Source organism: Triticum urartu, chromosome 1 (assembly GCF_003073215.2).
Source record: "Triticum urartu cultivar G1812 chromosome 1, Tu2.1, whole genome shotgun sequence".
NCBI classification, from domain to species: Eukaryota; Viridiplantae; Streptophyta; class Magnoliopsida; order Poales; family Poaceae; genus Triticum; species Triticum urartu.
The window spans coordinates 487,025,305-487,036,424 of record NC_053022.1 but is presented as its reverse complement, the minus strand read 5'-3'; the positions used below and the strand labels follow the sequence as shown (position 1 = coordinate 487,036,424).

At 45.2% G+C, this 11,120-nt stretch overlaps 1 protein-coding gene and 1 long non-coding RNA gene across 3 annotated transcripts; one reads left to right on the top strand and one right to left on the bottom strand.

Moving 5' to 3' along the window:
* Positions 1 to 1,424: 1,424 nt before the first annotated feature.
* LOC125521293 lies at positions 1,425 to 7,044 on the bottom strand. 2 transcript variants are annotated; one of them, XR_007289169.1, is made up of 3 exons: positions 6,695 to 7,044; positions 2,376 to 2,482; positions 1,425 to 1,682 (listed from the first exon to the last, which is right to left on the bottom strand). XR_007289169.1 is itself a non-coding variant. In XM_048686353.1 (3 exons), exons 1-2 carry the CDS (start codon positions 4,504 to 4,506, stop codon positions 2,409 to 2,411), a joined length of 1,206 nt encoding a protein of 401 aa, XP_048542310.1. In that variant the 5' UTR covers positions 4,507 to 4,565; the 3' UTR covers positions 1,425 to 1,682; positions 2,376 to 2,408. The 2 variants fall into 2 exon arrangements, 1 of the variants encoding a protein (XP_048542310.1); XM_048686353.1 differs by lacking the exon at positions 6,695 to 7,044 and adding an exon at positions 3,375 to 4,565.
* On the top strand, positions 4,832 to 6,586 carry LOC125521299. The gene is made up of 5 exons (XR_007289190.1): positions 4,832 to 4,973; positions 5,248 to 5,299; positions 5,607 to 5,698; positions 5,780 to 5,854; positions 5,935 to 6,586. It is a non-coding gene; the product is annotated as an uncharacterized LOC125521299 (long non-coding RNA).
* Positions 7,045 to 11,120: the final 4,076 nt, after the last annotated feature.

Sequence of the window (11,120 nt, the reverse complement as noted above, 5' to 3'; positions counted from 1 at the left end):
CTCTTATGGATGACATGCTCAAGAAATCTGAAAATAAAGAAGATGTATCAGGTGGGTTTGACATTTTCCAAAAGCTCAAAGAAGAAGCGATGAAACCCCTTCACGAGGGATGCAGCACTATGACATAGTTGACATTCATTATCAAGGTTCTTCATATCAAAACATATACCTGTATGACCAACATGACATTCAATATGCTTTTTTCAGTCGTTGAAACTTGCTTTGCCTAAGGCGAACGGAAAGGAACTTTATAAATTGAGAATGAGAAAGAGTAAATACCATGCTCTAATTGTTTTTCGCCGTGCTACATTGTAAAACTGCCATCCTCTAGATAAAAAAATTTATCTCCAAAAAGAAACTGTCATGCCACTAAAAATAAAAATGCCATCCTCTCAAACATTAAAAAATGTCATCCTGTTTATAAAAAAATATATCATCCCCTCAAACATTAAAATGTCATCCTCTCAAACATTAAAAAATGTCATCCTATCTATAATAAAAAATGTCATCCTCTCAATAATAAAAATGCCATCCTATTGTTAATAAAAATGCCACCCTACTGTTATTAAAACTGCCATGTCATTAAAAATAGAAATGCCATCTCTCAAATAATAAAAATGCCATCTTCTCAATAATAAAAATTACCGCCTGTTATTGATAAAAATACCATCCTATTGGTAATAAAAATGCATGCCATGAGATATAAAAATGCCATCTCTCAAAAATATAAATGCCATCTCTCAATAATAAAAATGCCATCCTCTATAATAAAATGACATCCTCTCAAACATTAAAAAATGCCATCCTATCTATAATAAAAAAATGCCATCCCCTCAATAATAAAATGCCATCCTATTGTTAATAAAAATGTCATCCTGCTGTTAATAAAACTGCTATGTCATTAAAAATAAAAATGCAATCTTCTCAATAATAAAAAGTCCATATTATTATTGATAAAAATACCATCCTATTGGTAATAAAAATGCCTTGCGCTTGGTAATAAAAATGCCATGACATGAGAAATAAAAATGGCATCTCTCAAATATATAAATGCGATCTATCAATAATAAAAATGCCATCTTCTCAATAATAAAAATTCCATCCTATTATTGATAACAATACCATCCTGTTGGTAATAAAAATTCCATGCCATAAGAAATAAAAAAACTCCTATTGATAATGCACAGGAGGTCATGGGTTCCACCCCCCTACCTCATGACCTTTGTGACGCGTCCGCCAGGAATCAGTGTACCACGAATGACTGGATAAGATCTGCGTGGCAGTGGCCTTGCGCGGAGATCCATGCATGTGCAATGTACAACGATGAGGGCGTTCGCTGGCTCTTGCCTCCTGGCTGACGTATGTTAGCTACCATTTCCATATTAATTTGATCACATAGTATATGTAAATTGAATGGCACTTAATAGTAACATGCAAATAAGCATAATACTGAAACGCTCATCATCGATTCGTCACATGTCTCATACAAATAAGTTTCTCTCAAGGGAGTTAAACATGTGGATGCATCCGCCTCTTGCTACGAAGGGATGAGCGCGGGCTGCCTTAGTATGGAGTCTGAACAAGCATCAAAATCTCAAAACCCAAACATCTCCAGATTTCCCACAAAATCTGAGTCCCACCATCACCTATCGCACATCAGCTACTACTTGATTGTTAGAAACCTGAGGATAGACACAAGAGATTAGGCACATGTAAACGAATGCACCATAAAGAAAAAAAGATATAGAAAACCAAAGCATGTCCTTTTCAAAAGTGAAATGAATAACGAGTTATCATCTGGAATGACATGCATGTCTTGACATCAGGACTGCTGTGAAGAAAATGGTCAATTGGACATTATGATGGCACTTCAGGTCTCAAAACGATGTATTGCCCAATTTATAGTCGTGCATTTTATCAGTTAATGATTGCCGCTAGTACAAATAATGTCCATGCTAAAAAAACTATACTCCTAGATAAAGAGTCCATGCTAAAAAACTTGTTGATAGTTTTTAGCAGGATTACAAATTGCTACCACAAGACTGTACGACTGGAGGAACAGGTTCAAGTAGCTAACATTCTACAGAGATCTGCGCCAATTAAAAACAAATAATACTAGTTCCACTGCAACACTAACTAGAACTTAACCAATTACGGGCTAACTTAAATGACGATGACATTTTTTCACTGGAGGATGATGATATATAACTATATAAGGCAACACATACTAATTGTAATTGGCAAAAGGACAGAACATTATTTCGCCAGATCATAAATGTATGGACTGGGTAAGAGATATATCATCCTAAACATGTGAGTGGATGGCATACAGGTAATAATGGATCAATATAGAAGCATGAGCTAAGAGATAGTACCCAGCGACGCATTGGATGGTAACTTGGCACGCTTTATTTAGCGTGATGTCTGTCTACACGAACCAGAACATCTGCCAAAGTCTTGTTTTCTGTGACACACTTCTTACCTGAAAAGGGGTTCCTTTCATCAAGGTACAAGAATTTGAACAGAATAGTAACAGGAAACAATTTGTTCGTACAGTATATCGCATTTTATATAATTATAAGCTAGCAACCAGAAGCTAAAATCGTACAAATTACCACGTAAATATTTGTCAAGAAACTCTCTGACCAAGACAATACCTAACTTGATTAGAATGTCAAATATAGAACATGCAGTGTAAATTAGAAATTCATAAACAACAGATAACTCTAATCATGTTTTAGCCTGGAAATTTGAACTTGGAACAAATCACCAAAGAAGGCTGCTGCCACTTGGCAGCGTTAACTAGGAATCAACTACTGATTCAGTTGTTTAGAACTTTACATCACTGCTATTGCCAAAGACACGTTGCATTTCTCCCATGAAAATCCCCACAATGATGAACTCCATTTGAGAAATAGTTTCAGAAAAGAAGTGGACAGCTTCATAACTGAGAATACGTTAACTACGCCCTCTGTCCCATAACGTAAGACGTTTTTTGACTCTAGTGTAATGTCAAAAAAACGTCTTACATTATGGGACGGAGGGAGTATTATATAGGAATAACCTAAGCTACAGTGTGCCAGGACAGGGAACGTAGCTCTAAAAATTGCTGTTCAAAAGCTAAATCACTCATATACTGCATACACGTTTCAAGATAATTTCTCTATGACCAAGGCAATAGCTAACATGATTGGAAAACCATCAGGTTGAAATGCTTGAAGAGACATTTGGACAAACTAGAAGCATGCCCCAAGAACACAACAAATGTGGAACACAAGGGGCCAAACACACATGAATTAGACTAAGCATATATATGGAGTCTCATCAACACAGCTCCTTTTTCAAGAAATGTGTCACTGTGAATCTGTGATCACCTGGAATCGTGCTTGATCGAAGAAATGAGGGGAGCACACAAGGTAGATAGGAGGTTGTTGCGGCCTCGCTCGGAGGATACATGTCACTAGGTATTGCAGTAATCTCAATCATCCTCTTCCTGGACATGTCGATGCTGAAATTAACTCTGTCCACGTTGAGATGCAGCAGGTTGGTGTCCAGTGGATCGACAGCAGCAACAAAAGGCATCTCCTTGGCATTACCTCCACTAGGCAAAAGATCAACCGACACCTCGTGCTGCAGCGTCCAGCGGCCGCTCTCGTCGTCGAGCGTGAAGGGTCTGATATGGAACGGGTCGACCTCGGCAAAGAGCAGCCTGCCGGCGCTGACCCCCATGTGGCGATGCTTGATAAGCCGCCTCATTTCGCTCTCGGCCAGTTGGTCAGGAAGCATGCTGTGTGCCGGCAGCTCGACGGGGCAGAGTTCAGGCCGGTCGCTGAACGGATCGACGCAGATGGCGCCCCAGCTCACGTCCACCCACCAGAGCCGGCCTCCGAAGTCCAGCACCTCGTGAATCATGTACATTCGCCGGTGAGGCGGCATCGGGGAAGGAAGGACCAGCTCCTCCCAGTCCCCCGACTCCGAGGAGAACCGGCGCAGCAGGAAGCGCCGCCCGCCGTCGACCTCGGTGAGCTGAGCAGCAGCATACCTCTTGGGCGGCCCGCTGGCGCCGTAAGCCTGGGTGAGGAGCCCCATGCCGTTGGTAAAGGTCTTCTCGGCGCCGTCGAAGTCCGGGAGGCGGAGCAGCTGGCCGGTGACCGGGTTGCAGACGAAGCGCGCGAACCTCTGGTAGAGGAGCTTGAGGTCATGAGTCTGGAGGCGGGCTCTGCAGGTGTCCAGGAGGAGGAAGCCGTGGCCGCTGGCGGCGTGGACGAGGCCCTTAAACAGGCTGATGCACTTGGGTTGGGGCGGAAAGGGGTCGATGTCGGGGGCGTGTCTGGGCATGGAGACGGAGGAGACGGACGGCGGCGGGGCGAGCGAGGACGACACGCTTCCCGTGGAGCTGGACCCCTGGGAGATCCGGTACATCATCGCCCAGGGAGGGCGCGCGGCGGCGGTGGAGAGGGTGCGGCGAAGGCGGCCGGAGACGGCGGCGCGGAGAAGGGACAGCATCTTGGCGGTGAAACGAGAGAACTGATGCACCAGATGCACCAGCGCGGTATGGGCCGTTGGATTCGAAAAAGAGGGACAGGATCCGGTCCGTTGATGGGCCTGGCGTTACATTTGCAAAACAGTCCTTGCAGTACACCTAAATCCAGCGATCTGACCTCTCTGTACACACATCGTCTTCCTCCTCTCGCCTTATTCTGTACCAGGCCGTCCAGCGGCGCGCTAGGGTTCGGGAAGGCTTCTCCGTCGCCTCTCCCCCTCTCCTGGACCAACTCCCCTTCTGTCTTGTACCTAGTTTCGGCCCCGTTGAAGCACGAGCGCCCCTCCTCTTCTCTGAGTCGCGCCCAACGAAGACGCCATTGCCGCCGTTGAGCGCGTAAATGTAGCGCCGCTGCGCTGTAGCTCCGGGGGACGACGAGGAACTACTGCCCAAAGGAGACGGCTATCTTCTGCACCTCGATGATCTTAGGGTATGTTCTCTTATCCCATTATCCATTTATCATGCTCATATTGGGTTCTTCCGATTTGTGATTTTTCCCTAATTGATTCCAAACTAGTGTCATTGCGAACTTGATTAAGTAGTATGAGCACCAGATTTATGTATGAGATACACGGCTGCAAATACTCTAGTGCAAAATAGCCCTTGCAAACTTGAATAAGCAGTGTTCTGAACCTTAATGTGTACTGTATTTTCTAGCATAGAAAAACCATATTTATGCAAACTCTAAAGGAAGATTTGTGCAGCTGTGCGGTTGAATAGGATCTGGCCATCGTCCTTTACAGCTCAGGATCTGAGGTATAAGCACCGAATTTGGTTGTTCTGTTACTAGTTGTTCATGTGGGGTTCTTGTATATGAACTTCTTCCAGATTGCTGATATGAAGTGGAAACGACATTTGCAATGTTGAATTAAACTTTCTATGGTAATTATAGTTGTTCCGGTTCCTCATTTTTGTAAAACCCTTGATCATGTTCAGTTGAACTTTCTATTTAATTACTAGTTGTTGATGTTCCTCATTTTGTCTTGCTGCAACTGCAATCCACATTGTCCGCATGCTAAGTAAAAATCTTGATGTTTTGTGGTTATATTTGCACAAAAAAAAGCAACCATGGAGTCCATGGGAAGTGCCGCCTAAGTTTTGCCATGGTCAACTACGGCAATGGGAGTTGAAGATGATGCCAACAGTTTTGCCTTGGTAATTTATTTGTTGTATTGGTCATCGATGTACATCACACCGTTTTCGTCACCTGATGTTTTTTTTTCTTGAAATTTCTAGGGCACGATCCATCAGGTCGAAAACGATGGAAATAGCTACCCTACGCCAACGCGAACTAGCAGTCTTCTGTTTTGTGTAAGTAGTTTTCTTTTTCTCACATCCAATGCATGAGTTGCAGTTTATGAACTGAACATCTTTTTATTTTGCATATCCAGGGGTCAAGATATGATCCCGAGTGTGATCCTAACTTACAACCCGTAATTGGTATGCAATTTGATACCTGGGAGGAAGGTATGGCATTCTTGCTTTGTACTTTAGCAAGTTCATCTCAAATTCATGCACTAGCAAAGGGCCAAGCATATTACTGAGGATTTACTTTGTTGAATACTTCCGTTGTTAAACCTAGAAGACTGTTGATTGAGGTTAGTTTCGGTAAAGTTGCACAAAGTTATGTTCTACTCCAGGTACAAGTCAGGAGCCGGTTAAGTCTGAATTATTTCTCTCCGTAATGATTTTATATGTGATTTGATCTAAGTTCATGCCCCTCTGCTGTTGTGCAGCGGGAGGTTAATTGAATTTGTATCTATTTACCTGGTGATGCAGATTAATAGTTGTTTTATGGTCTCAGGCTGGGGACTGATCGACTCATTTTTTAGGCGAACATAAAGAGTGACCAGGAGTTATGTAAATCTGTAATTACTTCTTTCTTCTCTTTCTTTTTGCATGTGATGCTTTAGCTAATTTGTTAACCAACAAATCTCTGATCTGGCTATTCTGTGGAAAAGAATGATAAGTCGCTCGTAACCATTTTTCACATACAGTCATTACATTCATGCACAAATCTTACTTTATAGCCTGCAGGAGATATGGATACTGTTTACTCTTTGCCTGATTTCTAGCCCAATGGTGCAATTGGGGGAAACTGACAGATGGGAAGAAACGTAATACTTTGGATAATCGAATAGGAGATCATACCTTGATACTTTAAGCTGCAGAAGGTGGCCGTCTTCTTTGCGATGGTTGGGTCGACGTTGCCCGTACGCGCTCGCCGGCAGCGCTACATGTACGCGCTCGCCGGCGGCGCAGCCGTTACACGGGAGAGGAGGGGCGTTGGCACTTGTACGACGCTGGAACTAGGCACAGGACACGGGGAAGAAGAGGTCGAGTAGCCCAGCAGAGGAGGGGAGGGAGGAGAGAGAGGCGACGGAGCAAATTGCTAACCCTAGCTTTGCAAATCGCTGGTGTACAGGTACAGAATGGAGCAGAGCAAAGGAAGAAGGCAATGGATATTGGCAGGACTGCTTTGCGCAGTTGAATAACTTTGCAAGGTCCATTGTGTGAAATGTACCAACTGCCACCTTATACTAACATCCAGCCCGTCTGTTCTCCATCCAATGGCCCAGCATCCGTAGCACCAATCCAGCCGGTGCACAGGATACGTTCTCTGGTTCACGGGCACTGGTTCCCGCAGCTCTGACCTCCCTCTCACAACCAGGCTTTCTTTTCCACTATCAGTGAGACGACCTATTGGCTATTGATTCCTCACGTGGTCTATCTTAACTGGTCAACTTTATAGCGTGCGCGTCCGCCTTACCGACCCAAACGGACAAAAAGCAAACAAAGCGCTTGTTCATTTGGATCAGCGCGTTGGAGTTGCTTGAAGCATTGCCGGTCCATAAAGTTGGCCGGTTGGGATAGACCACGCGAGGAACCAATAGCCAATAGGTTGTCTCACTGTCACTGATAGTGGAAAAGAACACGTCCAGGTTTTAGTTGAGTCGGCAGGTACGCCCAACGGGAGGTCGGCCCATTAATATCGACATGGCCATTAATTAAACATAATTATACATAAATGGCCAGTCAACGTCGGCCAAAGTCCACTTGTGGACCCGGCTGGTCCACGAATAGGACTGCTCCGGCCAAGTGGGGGGCGGCGGTGACCGCTTGTCCGTGGGCGTTGGCTCGCGCTCCGGCTCTGGGTCGGCCTTGGGCTCGACGAGGGGCGGCGCCAGCGGCGGTGGCGACACGAACAGGGGTGCCTGGACGGAGTTCCCCGTCGCGGACAAAGCTAGGGTATAACACCCTCGATGCGACTATAGCTCCCACGTGTCGAGGCACGACTTAGAGACATAATCGCATTGAAGGCATATGTCGCAAGTTAGGCAATGTTCACAACATCCCATGTAATATAAATAATGAAGGGGAGATAACATAGTTGGCTTACACTCGCCACGTCAATCAAGTACATAAATAACATTACATCATCCAAACACTCATGGCCCGACTACGGCGCCAAAATAAAAGAGAACCCAACATGCGACACGGTCCCAATCACCCCCAACTGGGCACCACTACTGATCATCGGGAAAGGAAACGTAGTATCGTTGAGAGTCTTCGTCGAACTCCCACTTGAGCTCATACGCGTCTCCTGGAGCGGAATCATCAGACCCTGCATCTGGTGTAATAGTAATCTGTGAGCCACAGGGACTCAGCAATCTCGCACCCTCGCGATCAAGACTATTTAAGCTTATAGGTAAGGTAAGGTAAAGTATGAGTGGAGCTGCAGCAAGCGACTAGCACGTATGGTGGCTAACTTATTCGGAAGAGAGAGCGAGAAGAGGAGGCAAAGCGCGAGCGAGAAACTAGAGAGCAACCTGCGCAAACATTACTCCAACACCGTGTCCGCTTCCCGGACTCCGCCGAGAAGAGGCCATCACGGCAACACACTCAGTTGATTCATTTTAAATAAGTTAAGGTTCAAGTTATCTACAACCGGACATTAACAAATTCCCATCTGCCCATAACCGCGGGCACGGCTTTCGAAAGTTCAATCCCTGCAGGGGAGTCCCAACTTAGCCCATGACAAGCTCTCACGGTCAACGAAGGAATAGATCTCCTCCCAAGACGTTCCGATCAGACTCGGTATCTCGGTAATTCAAGACAACTCCGACAATGGTAAAACAAGTCCAGCAACACCGCCCGCTGTGCCGACAAATCCCGATAGGAGTTGCACATATCTCGTTCTCAGGGCACACCGGATAAGCTAAGCGTACGGGAGCCAACGTAACCCAAGTTGCCAAGGGACGGCCCCGCATGGTGCTCTAGGTTGGACCAACACTCAGAGGAGCACTGGCCCGGGGGGGTTAAAATAAGATGACCCTTGAGTCCGCGAAACCCAAGGGAAAAGGCTAGGTGGCAAATGGTAAAACCAAGGTTGGGCATTGCTGGAGAAGTTTTATTCAAGGCGGACTGTCAAGGGGTTCCCATTATAACCCAACCGCGTAAGGAACGCAAAAATCCGGGAACATAACACCGATATGACGGAAACTAGGGCGGCAAGAGTGGAACAAAACACTAGGTGAGAGGCCGAGCCTTCCACCCTTTACCAAGTATATAGATGCATTAAGATAACATAGCAATATAATGATATCCCAACAAGTAAATAAATGTCCAACAAGGGACGGCCTCCAATCTTCACCTGCAACTAGCAACGCTATAAGAGGGGCTGAGCAAAGCGGTAACATAGCCATCAACGGTTTGCTAGGACAATGGTGGGTTAGAGGTTTGACATGGCAATTTGGGAGGCTTGCAAGCAAGTGGTAGGCATCGTAGCAATGGCATAGCAAAGAGCGAGCAAACTAGCATAGCAAAGATAGTAGTGATTTCGAGGGTATGATCATCTTGCCTGCACAGTTGTCAGAGTTGACTGGATCCTCAAGAGCAAACTCAACGGGCTCCTCGTTAGCGAACTCGTCTCCCAGATCTACCCAAACAAGACAAACAAGCAACAAGGATACAATCAACCACGTGCAAACTCAATCAACACGATGCAAAGATGATATGCTATGCGGGATGCGATGCGGGATGCAAAATGCAAGATATGACAGGAAATGCATGAACCTAGCCCCAACTTGGAATTCCAAGGGTGCCACTGGAAAGATGAGATGAAATCGCTTGAAAACGATATAAAGAACGCCGGAATCGGAGTTACGGTTTGGAAATGGCAAGCGATTCAAATATGATACCGGTCTGCGATTTACAGCAAGTAGGCATCTAAATGCAATGAGATGAACATGCTACAGCAACCAAACATGACAACAAAATATATGGCCGGGATGCACACAAGATGCTTAACAAAAGTCTAGCACTGAGCTACAGCCAATTCGTCCATTAACAGGTTCAAACAAGCATGGCAAAAACGCAAATGGTAAAACAGATCTCAGACTTAGTGAAATTAACACCTGTCTGGAATTTCAGATCATATAGCCCTCTTCGGAGCAACAAAACAACATGCTACAGGACCTGAACATGACAAAGAAAGACATGGCATGGAGCTACTCAACAAGCTTAACAAAAGTCCCTTAGTGACCTTGAGCCAAAAGGGATCACAAAATATACTAACAAGCACACGAACATAGCAAAAACATAATCAGTTTCCAGACTTAGTGAAAACTAAGACATGCTGAAATATAACTCACGAAGGCATGTAAACGAGCTCGATGCACTCACTACGGTGCAAGTCATGGCAAGGCAAGCATACATACATTAAGAAGGCACAAAATGCTAGCTAGACATGGCAAGAACAAAGGCATAGCATGCACGGATCCACTACAATAGCATCGGCAAAATCGCAAACAAGTTGACGATCTGCCCAGATTCACCACGAAGCAAAAGTAGAGCTCGATTGACTCAAGCTAGGGTGCTCCATAATTGCAAACAAAGACATGGATGGATAGAGCACTACAATATTAACAAAACTCCCTTACTGATCACCCTCAAAAGAGGCACGGATCACTAGGAAACAACATGAACATATGGCATCATGAACTAAATAATCCCAGACTTAGTGAAAACTACTAAGTCCCTGAAAACAGATTTACCGGGTGCCTCACTTTGCAAGCTTGCACAAGTCACCACACACATCACAAAAATGCATGGGTTGCACCTCTGGAAAGATAACAAAATCCTTAACAAAACATCTATAGGACTCATGGGCATATCATGCACACAACAATCATGGCAAAAATGACAAAAGTCTAAGATGAACTAGCAGATCTGACAAATAACTCACGAAGGCCTCTTCTAACAGCATTTCGGGCATCAAGATGAGCTCAAATGAAAATGATGCAATGGAATGAAATGATGTACTCTCTGAGATGAACATTTTGATATGCTATATGCCCAAATCGGAGCTACGGATGCAAAGTTATCACTGGTCAAAGTAGGCATAAAAGTTAGGGTTAGGAGGGAAAAGTCAACCCTCGTGGATTTTGGATCCAGATCTGCACGCTTCCCGAGGCGGTCGCCGGAGGACACTGTTCACCGTCGGAGTTCGTCGGGGAAGAGGCGGAGGTCGCCGGAGAGGGGCCGGGTCGCCGGATCCGGGGCCGGCGAGGTGGAG